Below are 18,660 nucleotides of genomic sequence, written 5' to 3'. Positions count from 1 at the left end.
GCCCTTAAGATCATCTAGCTCCTATCCCCTTGCCACAGGCAGGGACACCTTCCACTAGACCAGCTTGGTCAAAATCTCATTCAGCCTGGCCTTGGATGCTTCCAGGAATGGGGATTTCACAGCTGTGGACAATCTGTTCCAATGCCTCACCGCCCTCATAGTAAAGAATTTCTTCCTAATACATAACCTAAACTGTTTCAGTGTGAAGCCATTCCCCTTGTCCTGTCACTGCATGCTCTGATGAAAAGTCTCTCTCCATCTTTCTTGGAGGGTCCCTTCAGGAACTGGAAGGCCAAAATTAAGTCACCCCAAAGCCTTATCTTTTCCAGGCTGGCAAATCTCAACTCTCACAGTCTTTTTTTATAGAAGAGGTGCCCCAGCCCTCTAATGAACTTAGTGGCCTCCTCTGGATATGTTCTAACAGAGTCCCTTCCTCCCTGTGCTGAAGACCCCAGGGCTGTACACAGCATTCCACATGGGGGTCTCACCAGAGGGGAGCAGAATCCCTCCCTCCCCTGCTGCCCACGCTGCTTTGGATGCAGCCCAGGACACGTTTGGCTTTCTGGGCAGTGAGTGCCCATGGCCAGGTCATGTCCAGCCTCCCACCCACCGGGGCTCGCAAGCCCTTTGCTCTCGATGACTTCTCTTCTTCTCCCAGTCTGTACCCTCCGAGTCTGAGGTTGTCCTGACCTGGGTGTAGCACCTTGCACTTGGTTTTGCTAAATCCCATGAGGTTCTCATGACCCACTTCTGGAGCTTGTACACTTTTCCTTTAAGAAAAGTGAATCCCATCTGATGCCAATGTGTCTGGTGCCATATAGGCCATCCCACTGTCAAAAAACCACCCAAAATCTTGGCAGTGACACCAGCCAGTGAGGCATGTATTAATAGACTGGGCCTAACTGTTTCTTCCAAAGTCAGTGTCTGCAACTGCAACTGGTATTTCTTTTCCTGTCTTGAATCATGCATATTTGATTGCACTTGATACTCATGCAGACTTTGTCATGACAAGAACAGATGCTTTGAAGCCCAGTGAACTGAGATTCAAGAGATTTAAACTTGAAAAGAAAAAGCCTTTAATAAAAGACAGAAATGAGGTTAGCAGAAGCTAGTTTAGTGCTCTCACAGATTTTTCATCTACTTTTCAGTCTGGTTTGATTCTTTACTCTCAAGTGCAGGACAGAACTACTGGACTTCTTTTGCAGTCCTTCCTGCACACTGGCCTCTACTTTGCTTTTCCAGCTATATCACACCTTTAGCGGCTCTACAGTGTAGTATTTTAAATCAGTGCAAACTTTTGGAAACATTTTTCAAATCCTCCCAGTGCAGCTTGAAGAGTTTATTCTGGATATAGTTCTGAGATCTTGTAAAGGGCCATGAAGACAAAATGTCTGTAACATTGGCAGAGCATTGTTTTCCCCTCCCAGCTCTTTCTGGTGTTTTAATTTAATTCTCACCTTCCAATAGTAAATTATTCATACTGAAATATTATCCTTATTGGAAATATATTGCTGTCCATTGGTGTCTTAGAATGTGTTGGCCAATATACATGTGAGATAAAGGGGTGATTCCACCCCTTTACCTGTGAAGGGGTGGAATCACCCCTTTACCTGTAGAAATTAGCTACAAGGCCACTATCTTTAAGGAAATAGGTTGCACATGGATGTGGTTTATATTCAAGCATTGCAATATTTTCTTCATTGTATCTGCATTTGAGGGATTGCATCTGTTTGATTTATTGTCAGTGAAAGGTTTATAGCATTCCCAGCTCTGTTGCCTGAGATGTTCTGAAGTAACTCAGAAAAAAAGAGTTGGAAATTCACAACCATGACTCTAGGATATATACAGTCAGATAATTTTTCTTTTTTCATTATTTAAAAGTGTTCTCTTAAATCTGCCGTGAAAAATATTTTTTTTTTTGAAAAGCCTGTAAGGATTTTGGGCTTGCATTGACATTTGCTATCTATTACATGCCACTGCAGTGATTTCATTCTTGATGTCTAAGAAAGTGCCATACCAGAGATAGCCAAATCTATTCAGTCACTAGGGGCCCTTCAAAATAGTAGAAAAATGTTAGAGTTATGCTAGAATACCCAGTTTTAGTAAATCTCTCAAGAACAGTTCATTTAGGCTTGGTTTGGGAGTTGTGGTGTTTTAGCTGTTTGAGGTGTTCGACGGTAATGTCTGTGCAACTTTTTGGGACAGAAGTGAAACAAAAGCATATCCACTTCACTAACTCACAACACAGCCCTCATGATGTCTTAACTGTGCATGAAGGCTAAGAGTGGCTCCTCTGTCATCACATTCAAAACATAATTACTTTTAGAATTAGAAAATAATTGTATACTGAAATGGCTCCAGATTTTGAAGTCTCTCAGATCTGGTATTACTGAAGTTTAAACTAGCTTTTTAATTTAGGGGTGAACAGTCTACTCAAAGTTTCAGATAGGCCTAGGTCTTTTCAGTATGTTGAAAGCATTGTGATTCAGTTTCAGTATGTTGAAAGTGTTGTGAATCAGAATTTAGTTTTCAATAGCTGCAACTTTTACGTAAGATTGTGGTAATTAACATATGCTTTCACTTGGGGCGAATAAAGATGTCTTTTGTGTTCCTGAAATACATTGTATTTTCTCAAGGCTGCAACAATGATACTTGGAAAGATGAATAGTTACAAATATTTTGCAGAGTGAATCACAAAAAAGATAACAATGAATAGAATATAAAAGTAAATGTAAGATAAAAATAAATACTCCAAAGACCCAGGTAAGCATGGGCCAAAATATCTCTGTACTACATCTTTTTTTATTTTAAGCAAACATCTACTGAAAAGTGTCTCTGTCCATGGCAGGGAAGTTGCAATGAGATGACCTTAAGGTCCCTTCCAACCCAGGCCATTTTGTGGTTCTACAAAGTGAGAAATGTCAGGGTCTTGCAGAATAGTTTTGAAACAATTAAAAAGATTACAGAAGCAGAGACACCTTGAATTAGTGGCTAGATACTGCATTTGGCAGTGTACTCTGTAAGTTTTACTCAAATTAGCTAAACTAGCTAAAATCATGTGCTTTAGATGAACTTAAGTTATTATAACATGAAAAATACACCTCTAAAGCTGAGGCTACCCATGTCCAAGTGATGATCCCCACCAACTGAACACCTGCAAAATGTGCTGTGAAATACATCAAAGCACACAAAAGATAGATTGTCAAATAGCTATTAAGTAGGCATTTATTTAGAAATTATAGAACTAAATACTTGTGTATTTTGAAAGCATAATTATTCCTCTTGGCTGTATCCAGGTGTGTTGGCTTGGTGGACCAGGCGCCCAGCACACACCTCTGTGTAAACGTGTCAAAACCACTTAGCTCCATGTGTGGACTGGCACATGTGTGAAGGAGCCCTGTCTTGAAAGTGGGACTGTGCCAGTGCAAGTGCATATTTAGTAGCATTCTTTGTTAGCGTTTGAAGAGATCTTGCCCATGCTTCTGCAGCAGAGAGAGTTTCTTGGCTCTGCAGTGGTCACTGGGAATTCTTGGTGGTCATGGGTTATGTTTTCATAGCTGTTCTAATTGTTGTAGTAGGGAACACTGTCACATCACTGAGCCAAGTTTAAATGTTTGAAAGCTTACTCCCAACTTACATCTTCTAAGTGTTAGTTATTTTAAAGAAAGCTGAGACTGTGGCAACAGAACAGAACTGTTCACTTGTATCTGAGATACAAGTAAGTCTCTTTCCTATGTACCTACAGACTAATTCTTACAAAGGGCATAGAGAACAGGCCCTGGCCCTGGGCCTGGCCACACCCCCTTTGTTGTCTTCTCAGAGTATGTCTGCACCAGTTCATTATCTCAGGTCAGTAAAGACCACTTAAAAGCAATTTAATGTGCCCTATATGTCTGTTTAATGTGCAGGGTAGGACACAGTGATGGGGGCACTGTCAGTAGAGGGACAGGAGTGGGAGCTGTTGAGATTTGTGATGCCACCTTAAGAGAGGGTCCAGGACTGGAAATAAGGGAGAGGAGGTGCACTGTTACATGGCTTTTTCAGTGCTGCTTAACCCGTTTCACTCTGTTTTCTGACTCACTTTCCCAATTGTCTTTGATTCCCTTGTGTGAGAGTAGTCTTTTGTTGTCCAGCGGGTAATAACAATTTTTCTCCTAGTTTCTTACTAGAAACAAAGCCTTTTGGCTTTGGAAATAAGCATGACTTGCCTGAGAAACACCAATTTCACATAACATAATATTAAATTTGGTTTTATACTGCTTTTTCCTTGTGTTTTAGGATGAATTGCAAAATAAGAATTGCAACCGATTAGGCAATAATGCTAGTAAAATCTAATTTAAAAATCTATCTCAACTACTCAGTATTGAAATAGCTTTTATTGTCTTTAAAGTAGTTATCTTCCAGTTGCTCCAAACTGAACCATCCCAAGTATCATCTTGTTACATTTGGTCTCCATGAAGTGGTACAGTCCAGTATGGGCCTATAAAATACCATAAAAATAGTAGTTTTAGCATAGCTGTATCAATCCCTGGCCCATTTCTGTGACTCATGTTGTGGGACTAGTCAGCCTTTGCTTTTCAGTTGACATTCAGTGATCCTTCTGATTCCTCTCCAACTCAGGATATTATGTGTTTCTGTGATTACTTGGTATATAAATACTTCGTTTGAACTCTGATTATTATTTTAAAATAGAGGTGAAAGTAGGTAAGTGGCTAATTTGGCATTGCTTCAATTGATGGAGAGATTACTAATAATACACTGCTTTCTACTTGTAGATCATTATGTTATAAAATCTCTTCTGTGGGACTTACAGAGTTTGGCTGTTTAAGAGTGCTTACCCAGCTGCCAGGAAGCTAATGCTTGGTGATGTATCAGAACAAACTTAGGTACAGTTGAGTACACCCATCTTTTTCCTGAACTTTCAAATGGAGCTGTTTTGCAAATGGAGCTCTTGGCAAAGCTATTTTCCAAAGCTTCCTACTGACCAAGTGTTTACAAGACCAGCAGAGTTATGCAGTAACTTAGTTTGATAAGGAAAGCTGAGCAGAGTTTGACTAGAAAAGCTGAGCAGGATACCTTCAGTTTAACCAGAATGAGTGAAGGGAAGAGTAACTTGTTTACCTCTTACCTTAAAAAAAAGAAAAAAAAAAAAAAGCTTTGCTGTAGTATAAACTCTTGTGATGTGTCAATATTTCTATTATTTCCTCTTTTTTTAGGGTCCAGGTATATCTCATCCCTATGATAGTGGGCACATAGCAATGACTTACACAGGACTATCATGTCTGGTTATTCTTGGAGATGATTTAAGTCGAGTAAATAAAGATGCTATACTGGCAGGACTCAGAGCTCTCCAGCTGGAGGATGGAAGGTAAAAAATATTTTATATGCTGCAACTCCCACAGCCCACATGTGGAATGAAACATAAGAAACGTGGTTTTTATAGAAGTAGCTATAATCTTTTTGTTCTATTCAGAGATAGTTTGATTGGTAGTCACATAAGTCATAGAACATATGCTGGCTTCTTGGAAGTAGTTAAGTCATCAGAGGATACTAACTAGCTCTTCGAACCAAATGGAGGCTTGCCAAGCAGCAAATCCTGGAAGAAACAATTGCTGGTTTATTTACTGTCACAGGTAATTCAGCCATTTTGTATTGTTGTAGAAGCATATTTTTGTATATCGTAGAAGCATTTAGGTTGGAAAAGACCTTTGAGTTCATGAAGTCCGACTCTTAACCCAGCACTGCCAAGCCCAGCACTAAATCATGTCCTTCAGTGCCACATCTATATGTCTTTTAAATACCTCCAGGGATGGTAATTCCAGCATTTCCCTGGGCAGCCTGTTCCAGTGCTAGACAACCCTTCTGATGAAGAATTTTTTTTCTAATACTTAATTTAAACCTTGTCTGGTGCAACTTGAAGCCACTTCCTCTGTCCCACTTGATAGAGGAGACCAGCCCCCACCTTGCCACCTTTTGGGTAGTTGACTGATAAGGTGTTCTCTGGGTGTTCTCCAGGCTAAACGCTCCAAGCTCCCTTAACTGGTCCTCATCAGATATGTGCTCCAAGCCCTTCCCAGCTCCGCTGCCCTTCTCTGGGCATGCTTTAGCACCTCAGTGGTCTTCCTTGTCTTGAGGGGCCAAAAACAGAGCACAAAGCTCGAGGTGTGGCCTCGCCAGTGCGCAGTATAGCAGGGTGGTTACTGCCAAATATTTAAAATAATTCTGTTGGGCACTTTCGGATACAAACATCCAAATCAGGGCAACCATCATCATCTTGTGAGTCTCTGAGATTGTGCCAGAATAACTCAAGATACAAAAAAATGTAAATGTTCATAGAGTTTGGTGAGATTGTAACAATAACTAATGAAAAACTGATTCACCATTTGTAGTAGAAATGGTAGTATTAGCAATTACCTTTATACATACCTGGGAAACTGGTCCTCAAGTTGCAGTAAGGAAAGAAAGCCTTGTGAGCTATTAGGATTCCTAAGAATACTGCTCAAAAGAGGTAAAATTATAAGTCATGTATCTGTATATACTGTAATAGGTGAAAGACTGTAAGCATAAACATCTTGGAGTAAATACACACCAATGTAATTATGTTGCTGGAAATAGTTACTCAGGCTCCTAAATGTTTTGAGTTTTATGCATTTTCCATGGCTTAGAATCACTTCTTCTAAAAATAAAATTTAGTGTAGCTTTGGGTTATATTTATGAGACTACTTTAAAGTAATCTTTAAAGAAAACACTGTGCAATTCTTTGAACCACATTTCATATTTTCTGGTGTAACAGGTGGTGTCTAAAGACAGAAATGTTTCTTTCAGTTTCTGTGCAGTGCTGGAAGGAAGTGAGAATGATATGAGGTTTGTGTACTGTGCTTCCTGTATCTGCTACATGCTCGATAACTGGTCAGGCATGGATATGAAGAAAGCAATAGACTACATTAGAAGAAGTATGGTGAGTGCTCACAAAATGTCACTTCTTCCTATGCTTTAAGGCTTTAAGCTTTTTTTCTTAACTATGGCTAAAAAAATACATGTCCAAACTGTGTTATGGTAATTTCTTTATTTTTTCTTGTTGAGAATTACAAAGTGCATTGGTTTTTTGCATCTGTATTTTCATTAAAATATGTGTGCTAGCAAGATAATTTTATTTGGTGTGTTTGTTCACTGAAAATTGTGTTAAAAATCTTCTTTATTTAAAATAATTAAACAATTGAAATCAGGTTTCTGAAAACTAAGGTATGATATTTGTATAACTTAGAAAAAGTGTATAAAGCACTTTTGAAAAGTGTACCAATAAAATCCTCATATTTCATTGAGCTGTAGTACTGCTTTTTAAAAGATACCCAGATTCAAATAAAGCTAATTATTGACACTAGTTCATGCTTAAATGTTTCCAGTCATGCACTTCATAATTTATTTATTAGATACTTGGAATGAAAAAATATATTCATGAGTATGTACTCATTTTTTTTCTCTGTGCAGATTGTCTTCATATTTGATTGGAGTAAAGGAGTTTTCAATGTTATTTTTCTTGTTGTTTCAATAGTTTAATTGAGTTACATTTTCAAAGATTGAAACACTGTTTTTTAAGGAAGCTGAGCAAGCTTGAAAATTGCAGTTCCCTGAGTGTGAATAAACACAGATTAAACTCTTGTGGTCCACAAAGAAGACCCAAATTTATGATGACGCACAACTTCTGTTGTAAATTACTATTTTCAGTAGTTGCTGCCAGCAGCAAGATTGTAAAATTTATGTGAGAAGTTTAAAAACAGACTTCAAAATCTCCTGCTTCAGGCCAAATTGTTTTTTATTTGTTGTTTATTTTTAAATGAGGTAGTTGGATGTCTTAGTGTGTCTCACTGTACACCTCAAGAAGCTTTCTGGCACACTACCATAGTCCTGGGCAGACTGAGATGACCAAGGTCAGGGCTCAGTCGTACTAGGATGTGGGCCTGTAGTCTGTTCACATCCTAGTAGCACCTTTTTTCCCATTTTCCCCTCCGTTTCCCCATACTTGTTCTCCCCAGTCTGCTTTGGTATTTCTGTTTCTTACCATTGGCTCTTTCCCAAGCCACCCAATAGTAAGTTATGCTCACCCCTGCATTCCCCAGGAAATAGTCCATGATGAGGGGGTTTCTGTACAATTCTGGAATCTATGTCCCCTGCCTCCCATAAGAGCCCTTCTCCTGTGGCTGGTAGCTCACCTTAGTTAGCATGGGTTCTCAGCATGAGAATATCCCTGCTAAATTTGAGAGTGGATTTTGCACAAGGACAATGATTTATCCATTCTCCTTTCATAGTCTGAGAGAGGAGCTTAGGCAGAGTAGTTGCTCCTACTGATTAAGTTAGGAGCATTCTTCCTCCTGTGATCATTTCTGGACCTTAATGACCTCAATCATTAGTCAAATAGCTTTGCACAGATACAATAGGAGAATCAAGTGTTACAAAAGAATAGAAAACAAAATCCAAGAGCAAAATCCTCATTGTAGTTCTGTACGTCACATTGTCTGTTAACCTTATGAACATTTGAGTGCAGTTTTGATTCCAGAGGAAATGGTGGGACTAGGTAGGGGACAAAGAAAGTTGAGTTGAAGCATGAAAGGCACAAATCATCTTATGTAAAATAAGTATTTAATATACTATGAATCTTTATTCTGTAAATGACATTGTTAACGGGAGTGTGTCGGAGATATGTAATGTTAACAGGTAGCACTGAAAAAATAAAGAGAGGGAGAAGCATCTATTCCTTTCTAAGACAGAACAGACAGAGAGCATCAGATGAGGCCATTAACAGAGCAGGCAAGTGGAGATTTTTTGAAAGTTTAGAGCTTTGAAATGGTACTGGAGTCTTACTGTGAAGTGTGATCTTGAACCAAATTTATACTTTGCTTCTAGAGCTTAGAATTGTTGCACCTGCAAATTCCAGTCATTATGTTCCCCTTGGAAAAGTAATATCATTAAAAAACAAAATAATTTAAGCCTTACCATGGCAAGACATCTTGGAAGGTGTCATACTAATACTTCAGTTCACCAGTAAAGTAGAACTCAGTCTTCGCTTGGTCAAAGTTCAGAAGATGCTGTGGTTTATCACAAAGATTGTGTCTTCTCCTGGCTAGCTCAGAGAGTAACTTAGAGAGATCCTATTAGCAATGCTCTGTAGGGAGCAGTCATTCTAGCATGTAGAAATGTGCAGCAAGACATGCTGTATTTTTGCCCAGGTTTACTGTGAATTGGTAGGTTAACTCTATACTGTGTTCAGTAGGACTTCTTTAGACCACTGATGTGCTGTGAACTCACTGCAGTGTTGGTATGCACATGCACTCGAACACTAGTTCTGTCTGTGTTTTCTGGATTTGCACTCCTTGGCCCACCAGTATTTCTGTGAATTACTTCAGTTGCGAGGTGTCTGACAATTCTAGGAAAAGCCTCAAAATGTTTGTTTCCTGTTTAGTCACATTTCGAGCTGTGAATTTGTCTGAAGAAGTCTCAGACAGTCAGGAACTAGCCCATTGTGAAGATCATTTCACAGCAGTGGTTGTTCTTTCATTCATTCATCTCTTTCCACCACTTTCCTTGAGCTGTATTTCAGTTTAATTACCTACTACAGGAGACAAGTATTTCTTAAAGTATTTCATAAATAAACACAAGTGTGAAATGTGGCATCCAAGAATGTGTGCTTGATTTCTCTCATTAAGATTTTGTAGATGGTGCTAAAACTAACCTATCAAATGGAACAATTGAAAGTAAATTCTCTTTGAGGTTATTTCATTTGTTACTCCTTGTGTAACTAACTATACTATTAATTGTGGATAGCTATAGGTGTTATTGTAAATGCTTATTCCTGCTTTGCTACAATGTCACTTCATTCTGTCACTTTCTAGTTACAGAAAAAAGGAGATTGCATTGCTCAGTACCAAACTGCTCTGACAGAAAGATGTAGTTTTGATTTACTGTTGTATGTCACTCATGTGCATCTAGTTCTGTGACAGTTAACAGAACTTCTTCCAGTTTTTTGAATTGCCATACATGTGAAGTACAACTCATCTGGGCTGAGAGTAATGAGACCGGTTAACCAGAGTACTCTTTGTAATAAGCTTCTGGATTTTTTAGCTTATTCTTTGGAATTTGTTGCCTTTATTGATGGAGTGTAAGAATTGTGTCATACAGGTCAATACAGCTGAATGAGGGAGTGCATTTGTTTAGTTAGGCATGTTAAGAGCAGCAGGAGATTGGAACATAAACCATGTTTAAAATGTTTAAAATAATTGAATCTTCATACGGAATAGATAGCCTTCTTGTTGTCATTTGACCAAAAAGTGTTCATACAATGCTGATCACATAAATAATTCTAGGCCAGTGTTATTGTCAGTAAAGTAGTCAGATTTCAACACACAATTTTTAGCAGTGTAGATTGACTCTTCTTGTCTTTTACATTCAAAACTCAGATATAACATTAATCAAAAGACGACAAACACTGGGATGTTGAGATTTTGAATGACTTCCAAAGACTCATTGATCTTTGCAACAATTCTTTTTTTTAAAGCAAAGATATTGCAAGAAGCTTTAAAAATATCATCTGCTTCTTCTAGTATGGTCTTCTTCAAATGCACTTGTAGTGGTCTGTTGATATAGTTAAGCTGATGTAAAACTTGTAGACTTTGAAGATTTTACCCAACTGGATTTACACGTTTCCTGAGGATAGTATTTAATTATGCAGTTGTCATGTTGCAGTAATCAAGAGCTCCTTTTGCATACAATTTGTGGAGTCTTTTCAAAAGGACAAGGAAATAAAAATATTCCCTAGCTCTTTAAAGTACACAAGTCCCCAGAGAGCAGCTGCTGTCTCTAAATAAATTGGTGTCAGTTAGCCAAGGGTCAGATACTGTCTTTTAGAGTTTAAAGCTAATTGTACAGCCCAACATAGTAGTGTTAGTCGTGCATGGGGATGCACACTTAACATCTTTTCTTCAGAGCTAGTTACTTTGTCATACATAAAGCAAGCCACCTTGTCTTAATGTTGCTGTTTTTTGAGTTAATTAGCCTTACCAGCATAGCTTTGCTAATCAGATTGCCTTTCCTTAGCAATTAATACATCTGTGGAGTTTGGTAGCACATTTGTATTGCATTCTCAAAAGGCAGTGAGAAAGGAAGAGTTCACACTGTGTGCTGTAACACTCAGAAGTTCATAGAGATTACTAAAATTTACTGGTTCAAACCTGAGAAATCAAGTTGCAGCTTGAAGTGTATATATCAGATATTAGTGTTTTTAGTTGCTTCAGCCTGCAGCAACAACTCCAAGCCAGGAATACAGTTTTAGTGTAGCTTCTGTGTGTTCTTCCGTTGGCTTTTTTCTTCTCAATGTCAGTTTTAAAAGCAGATGTACAAAAGAATCCTTAGGTAATTTCTAAAGATACAATAGTCCTGTAGCCATTCTTTGATTAGGACTATGGTAGTCATTATTGGTTTGTCAAGGTGCCCTGCATCTACTAGCCACTGTTTTAGAGAAAATGTGAAAATTCAGTCAGTACCTGGAGGATGTGGGGGAAAGATTTTTGCTGCTTTGTGTCTGACCAGATACTGATCCCATCATTAATTGAGCAGTTGATGTAGAATATGTAGGACCTGTGTAATTTAACTTCAAGAGTTACTCCTTATTGTTCCTACTAAGCAGTTTGGTATTTGTTCAGAGATAATTCATTAAGTATTCTGAGAACTCTTGTAAAATAAATATTTTCCATTTTATGAATAATTGTTTATAAGAAAGATTATTATGTGTTCCTAGATTGCTCATGACACACATGAGCTATGATATTCTTGCTTTGTCAGACTTGAGTTTCCCCTTTTTTTGCACTTAACAGAGTGATTTTTCAGCATTGTAATGGTATTTTTTAACAGTAATATTTTATAGGCCAATTTAAGTTTATTCCAGTGCATGTTATAATTTCCTTCTTGCTTCTGGTTCCCTTGTCATTATTTTTCAAAGCCTGATGCTTCTTGCTTCTTACTAAAGTAATGCTTGGATTTGAGTATTCTACAAACAGAAGTACTTTGCATTTTGCCTCTTTTTTTAATGTTAAACTGCTCTTGGATTATAGACAGATTAAATTATCTATTTAATTCTGTTTTGCTTTGATTACGTATCCATTTTTGTCTTTTTATACCTGCATTACATGTTTTTTTCTTTGTGGCTTACCCTTTTTCAGGTTTCTAACATATGTCACAACTAAAATGAATTCCATGAAAGTCATAAAAACTTCCTACATTGAAAAAGAGCTGATTTGTTAACTGTGTTGTGGCAAGAACTTTTGGAGGTTTAGAATTTAATGAGATTAAATTATGGCAATGATCTGATGATTATTTTGCTGGTAAACTTAAGAAATTGCAATGTCTGTGAGAGTGCTGTGGTTCTAAAGTAACTGCTTTGTGGGATTTTTTTTTTCCTTCAGTCTTATGATAATGGCCTGGCACAGGGAGCTGGACTGGAATCCCATGGTAAGAATGTCAAAATGTTCTACATCTTTCAGAGTGTAGAAAGTGCAGGGTTTGCCATGACTTTCCTTCTTTTTTGATTTTTAAGAAAGTTCTGTGAGGAGGAGCAAATCCAAATATGCCTCCAAATATCACTTCTTCCTTTAGATCTAGCTTAATATCTGAACAGGCAAGCTTTTAATCACTCCCATTAATCTTAACTTCAGAGTGTTTTGTTGAAAGATGTTGCTTGTAATTCTTGTAGTTCTGTTGCTGACAGAGCAAACTTTTTCCACATGCACCGTTGTTACTCTGAAGATTTTCTCTGCAAGAGAATTTGTGCCATGTGACTGATCATTTCCAATTTCAACACCTTTGTTAAAACATAGAAACATTTCCTCTGATAGATACAGCATCTGTTGTGGGTTCAATCTTGAAGCAGCAGTTAATTTTTGTAAAGAGTTGGTAGAGCTGAAGATAGAAATCCCCATGAGACTGCTATTTTTAAGCAAAATGTTTCTATGCCATGAAGCAGCAGTCTGCTTGTGACAGAGGAGTTTTTGCCTTTTAGATGACTGATACTAAATCTAGTGCTGTAGTCTGTTTGACCAGGTGGTGATGGTTGGACTCGATGATCTTGGAGGTCCTTTTCAACCTAAATGATTCTATGATCCTATCAAACATTTGTTATCTTTACCCTTAGTATTGAGCTTTGATAGGATTTTGTCTGTTTTCTTCTTGCTAGATCAATAAAGCTGAAACATTTTGATTATATCCCCAGATATTAAAACAATTGGTTAATTAACTTTTAGTTGATTTTTTTTTTTTCTCCTCCTGCTCTCCAGACACTTCTGTCTGTCTGTTTATATTCTCTGGGGGATTGTGTCTGAGGCTGGCTTTGGCATCTCTGCTTCAGTCTGATTGCTGGCATTCCAATAGCTTTCCTTTTTAAGTTACAAGTGAAGAAATATTTCTGTTGCAATTCCATTTACTTATTTCTAGACTGCTGTGTAATATAAATTACACAGTACTGTGAGAAGAAACAGCTTTAAGAAAATGAGCTGGTTTATTTTTACAAGAGCTGGGTTGAGGGTTTTTTCCCCCTTTGGCATACCTGCTGAACTAGAGTGTTCTTATTTTTTTTGGATTTTAGACTCAAAGTTAACTTTTTCATACTTTAAAAAAGGCCATTGATTTAATTGTTAAAAGCTTAGTTCTGACTGAGATCATACAGGCTTCAGAAAACCTATGTATCAAAGCATAGCAAACCCTGCTCTCTCTTCACAGGTGGTTCTACTTTTTGTGGTATTGCATCACTGTGTTTGATGGGCAAACTGGAGGAAGTTTTTTCAGAAAAAGAACTGAACAGAATAAGAAGATGGTGTATAATGAGGCAACAGAATGGCTACCATGGACGACCCAACAAGCCTGTAGACACTTGCTATTCTTTCTGGGTGGGAGCAACATTGAAGGTAGTGTACAGAACAGGTGTAGGGATAGTTATTGAATTGTTTTCATTTCTTTAAGCACTATTTTCTTTGCTTGAAAATTTAGATATTTGACACAAATGCACCAATATGTACCAATGACTATAAATGTCTTTCATCTTGCAAAAAATGCAGGAAATGAAGGTTTATGGATTAGTGCTATCTGTGCTGTTACTGCTAATCTCAAAAATAGGCACTATATTCTAGTGTTAGAAATATACTAAGAATTAGTTAAGACTTAGTGTTAAAAGTATACTGAGACTTATAATACTGTTACAATCTAATTTCTTTTCAGCTCTTGAACATATTTCAATATACAAATTTTGAGAAAAACCGAAATTACATCCTGTCAACTCAAGATCGCCTTGTTGGTGGATTTGCCAAGTGGCCAGACAGCCATCCAGGTAAAATAAGTTCTCAAAATTGCAGTGAGTGTCTTCTAAGCAAGAAATAAATTCCAGCAGTCAGACATCTGAGAGGTGTAAGGAAAACTGTACCCTTCCAAAAAAACCCAGAAAAACAACGAATCAACCAGCCAACCAAAAACGAAACAAAAAAGAACCCTCAAAATATAAAAAAGTTTTCATTCTTGAATGGGAAAGAGGGAGATGAAGTTTTTCCTTGTTCAGCCACAGAGGAAGGGAACTGTTGTTGTTTAGATTAGTGTTAAAAGAGTATCACTGTCTATTTAGTATGTGTTTAACTGTTCTGCTTAAAGGATATATTGTAACCTCTGTAAATTGAGTTTAATATATCAAAATATTTGTTTCTTTATTAAATTAATAATTTAAGCTTATTTAGAAGTCACTGGTATATGTAAAAACAGTCAAAGTTTACACAGTTATGTGCTATGATTTACAGATTGTGTTTATACAAGTATGTCTGACAGTTATTATGCTTTCAGAAGTGGGTAATTTGAAATAGTGAAAAAAAGTCAAAAGGATGCTAAAGCCTTTTAGTTTTACAAGTTGTTAGAATTCAGTTAAGGTATTGCAAACTTCTGAAAACAAAGCTTGTGCCAGTAGTGTTTTCAGTGCTCATGGCATTTTGTACAGGGAATATAAACAGTCTTAGTAAAGTGACCAAATAAGATAAAAAATTAGTCATAATAAAGGAAGAGTCTGTTTAGAATCTGTGCCTTGATATTTAATCCTTTGATAATTGCAATTTGAACAACAGTTCAAAATTTTTCAAGGTAACCCCACACTGAAAATACAGTGCTTTTGATAGATGTGCTTCTGCCTCTTCCTGAAAACCAGTTTAGGATCTCTGAATTCCTCAGTTTAGGATCTCTGAGGAATTTAGTTGTATTTCCTCCTCATCATAGATATTTAACAGTATCATTTGGAGGGAGTGTTTTGGTTTATCTTAATAAAACATTTACCTCATGAGTCAGAGATCATAAAAGTCTGTTTCAAATACCCATCATGTGTTAACCTGTCTTAAACTTAATTTCCTTTTATGACAAGGTTGTCCCCCTAGCTGACCAAGAGAAGCCAGTTGATATAATCTAAGGCTTTCAATACTGTCCCTTCCAAAATCCTTCTGGACATACTGTCCAGAATATGGCACCTCAAGTGCTGGGGGCAGTTTTGGGTGCCACAACACAAAAAAGACATTGAGCTGTTTGAGAGTGGCTCGAGGAGGGTCACAAGGATGGTGAAGGGTCTGGAGGTGAAGCCATGTGAGGAGTGGCTGAGGTCACTTGGTCTGTTCAGCCTGGAGGAGTCTGAGGGGAGACCTCACTGTAGATACAGCTTCTTGTGAGGGTAAGAGGAGGGGCAGCACTGATCTTTCCTTTCTGGTGACAGTGACAGGACATGAGGGAGTGGCCTGAGGTTGCATTAGAGGAGGTTTAGTTTGGATATTAGGAAGAGGTTCTTCACCCAGAGGGTGGTTGGGCACTGGAACAGGCTTTTCAGGTAAGTGGTCATAGCACCAACCTGAGAGAGTTAAGAAATTTTTGGACAAGGCTTTCAGGCATGTGGTGTATACTCTTGGGGTGTCCTACACAGAGCAAGCAGTCAGACTTTGATCGCCTTTGTGGGGTCCTTCCAACTCAGGCTATTTTATGATTCCATGATTCTGTCTTTTAGTGTAGTTGTGATTGTTCAAGGTAAGATTTAAAAAAGGGAAGACAAATAATGATTATTTTTCTTTGCTGTGTGTGCACATGTTTGTGTATTTTCCAGACTTAATGTAGCATTTTTTCCTCAGGCAGATGGTGGCATAAGTCTGCAGTCATGTTTTGAAGGAAAAAGTAAAAAGTTAGTTCAGTTGTGATACAAAGAAAGACTATAAATGCAACATTGCAAAGATTGCTTCTGTGCTTTCATTGTTATAGATACACAACTGAGCTTCCTGCAAGCTCAATCTCATATTTGAAAGGCAAGCTGTCTTTTGATCATGTTGACACTATAAAGACTCCTAAGATTTAATCCAAATTAGATTTTAACTTCTGTGGCTGCTACTTTATAAAAGCTATGTTTAAATTTGTGGACTCAAGCTATCTTTGCTGTGCAATAATGTTTTTAAGAAGAAGACAAGAAAAAATTCCAGAAGACAGTCAACTGCTGGTGATAATCTATGTGTTATATGGACTTGTAATGTTAACAGGTAACTCTTTCCAGCTGATTATTCAGGAAAATAATATTTTGTAGTCTTGCTGTGTTCCCATGCTAACAGACATCAAAATATTGTTGGTTGTGAAGACCATTAACATTATTTAACACAGAACTGATAGGACAAGAAGGAACAGCCTCAGGTTACACTAGAGGAGATGTAGTGTAGTAGGAAACATGGAGTAGATAGCAGGAAACATTTCTTCACCAGGAGGGTTGTAAAACATTGGAACAGGCTACTTGAGGCAATGTTTGAGTCACCATCCCTGGAGATACACTATGACGCTTGGGGCAGGGTTTAGTCCTAGTCTTGGCAATGTTAGGACATACAGGTAAATAGATTGGACTCTGATCTTAGAGGTCTTTTCCAGCCTAAATGATTCTGTGATCATTTTAGTGAGATACTAAATTATTGACACCTACATGGAGTGCTACATGTTGAACTTTTTCAAGGGACACGTGAAATTCCCATTATCTTTCGATCTTTCACCTATGGTTTCATGGGCAGATAATCCAATCTGATAGCTTGCTGCTACCCAGAGGAGGCAGACTTAGCCCTGGTGTAAGGTGGACATCAGGAGCAGCATGGAACAGGAGAGTAAGAGCATCCCATTTTGGTAGCAGTCATCTCTTGGTCAAACTGCATGAATTCCTATCCTTAGGATAATCTTTCAGGAAAATGAGAATCTAGGAAAAGTAATGCCTTCTTCAGTTTCTCTAAGTCTTGCTGTTGGCAGCTATTTGCAAGAATTTTGCTGTTTCAGTAGTTAGCTGCTCATAAAGTAACCAGCCAAAAAATGTGCGCAAGAAAAAAAAAATGCTTTCTGGACTGGTTATTTTCAGGTATCTGAATCCTTTTTGATTTTTGGCTGTGGCAGCCAGAAAAAATGAAATAGTGCACAAGTTGTTATGAAAGAAATTTGGACTTTAGTTCATGCTGGTAGCTTTGGGCAGAAATGTTTTCCTTCCATCAAAACTCAAGTTTAAAATACAGCACCTGATTATTTGTTTTCCTTGGTCGCAATTACTCGGAGATGTTTGAATATGCGCTGAATATTGGATGTTACAGCTTGAAAGGTTTTTTTTTCCTTTTCTTTCTTACAGATGCTTTACATGCCTACTTTGGGATCTGTGGTTTGTCATTAATTGGAGAATCTGGTATTTGCAAAGTTCATCCTGCCCTAAATGTAAGCACAAGAGCATCAGAGCGTCTTCACCACCTTCATCAGATCTGGAAAACACGGACTTTAAACAGCGTTCAGATGACACACACCTCTCTACGTGACTGATTTAGACTTGAATTTAGTTCTGGTAGCATAACTGTAGCCCAGGGTTAAAAGCCATGTATAACCAATGTGCTCTTTTAAGTGCAGGAATCATACAATCAGATGTGTGTTGCTGGCATCACTTTGATAGGGAGTTGCCTTCAGCAGGTTATTCTGCATTGTGAAATGGGGAATATTTTGATTATATAGAAGTTTGTCACCACAGACTGTAAATGGCTTTTCAGATGGCTTTACTTCTGAGAAATCCCTTGAGGCATTTAAACTTCATTTTGATTTTATTTTTTTAAATTTGTGCATACTGTGTCAAAATATATAATGGGGAAGTATTTTCAAAATTGTTTACATATCATACAGTATAGCACAGAATGTTGAAGTTCTTTATAATCTTACTGTTTGACATATTTTTGAGTAGAGAATCTCCCATATTAAGTCTCAGTTAAAAATTACCTATTATCATCAACTTTCAGATTCCATAAACTTTGTTTTTCACAAACAAATTAATTAAATACAAATAAAATTATTTTATTCAATATACTGGACTTTTAAGGTTGTGTGGCCTTACTAAATGGATCTTATAAGTCTTCTGAGTAGGTTTTACACAGCTGGAGTGGATTGTTAGCCATACAAAGAGTTTTCTCTGAAATAGTTTCTTTATGTGAAGTTTGCTAAGAGTGTGGCATATTGATGTGCATCAATAAGATATATTCAGCCCAGTCTTTTGGAAGCATACCTGTATGCAAGAGTAGCATTAGAACCTGCTTCCAAAGACAAACTTCTGCAATACATTGAAGT

At 37.6% G+C, this 18,660-nt stretch overlaps 1 protein-coding gene across 1 annotated transcript in view; it reads left to right on the top strand.

Moving 5' to 3' along the window:
* Positions 1-18,407, top strand: part of PGGT1B (protein geranylgeranyltransferase type I subunit beta) — a 32,619-nt gene extending 14,212 nt beyond the window's left edge. The window contains 7 exon segments of the mRNA XM_077790242.1: positions 5,217-5,368; positions 6,826-6,958; positions 12,453-12,498; positions 13,762-13,946; positions 14,257-14,365; positions 17,687-17,821; positions 17,824-18,407. Coding sequence (XP_077646368.1) covers positions 5,217-5,368; positions 6,826-6,958; positions 12,453-12,498; positions 13,762-13,946; positions 14,257-14,365; positions 17,687-17,821; positions 17,824-17,867 — 804 coding nt within the window. The 3' untranslated portion in view covers positions 17,868-18,407.
* Positions 18,408-18,660: the final 253 nt, after the last annotated feature.

This window comes from Lonchura striata, chromosome Z (assembly GCF_046129695.1).
Source record: "Lonchura striata isolate bLonStr1 chromosome Z, bLonStr1.mat, whole genome shotgun sequence".
NCBI lineage: Eukaryota > Metazoa > Chordata > Aves > Passeriformes > Estrildidae > Lonchura > Lonchura striata.
The sequence above is the reverse complement of the archived record's forward strand: the minus strand, read 5'-3'. Positions and strand labels throughout refer to the sequence as shown.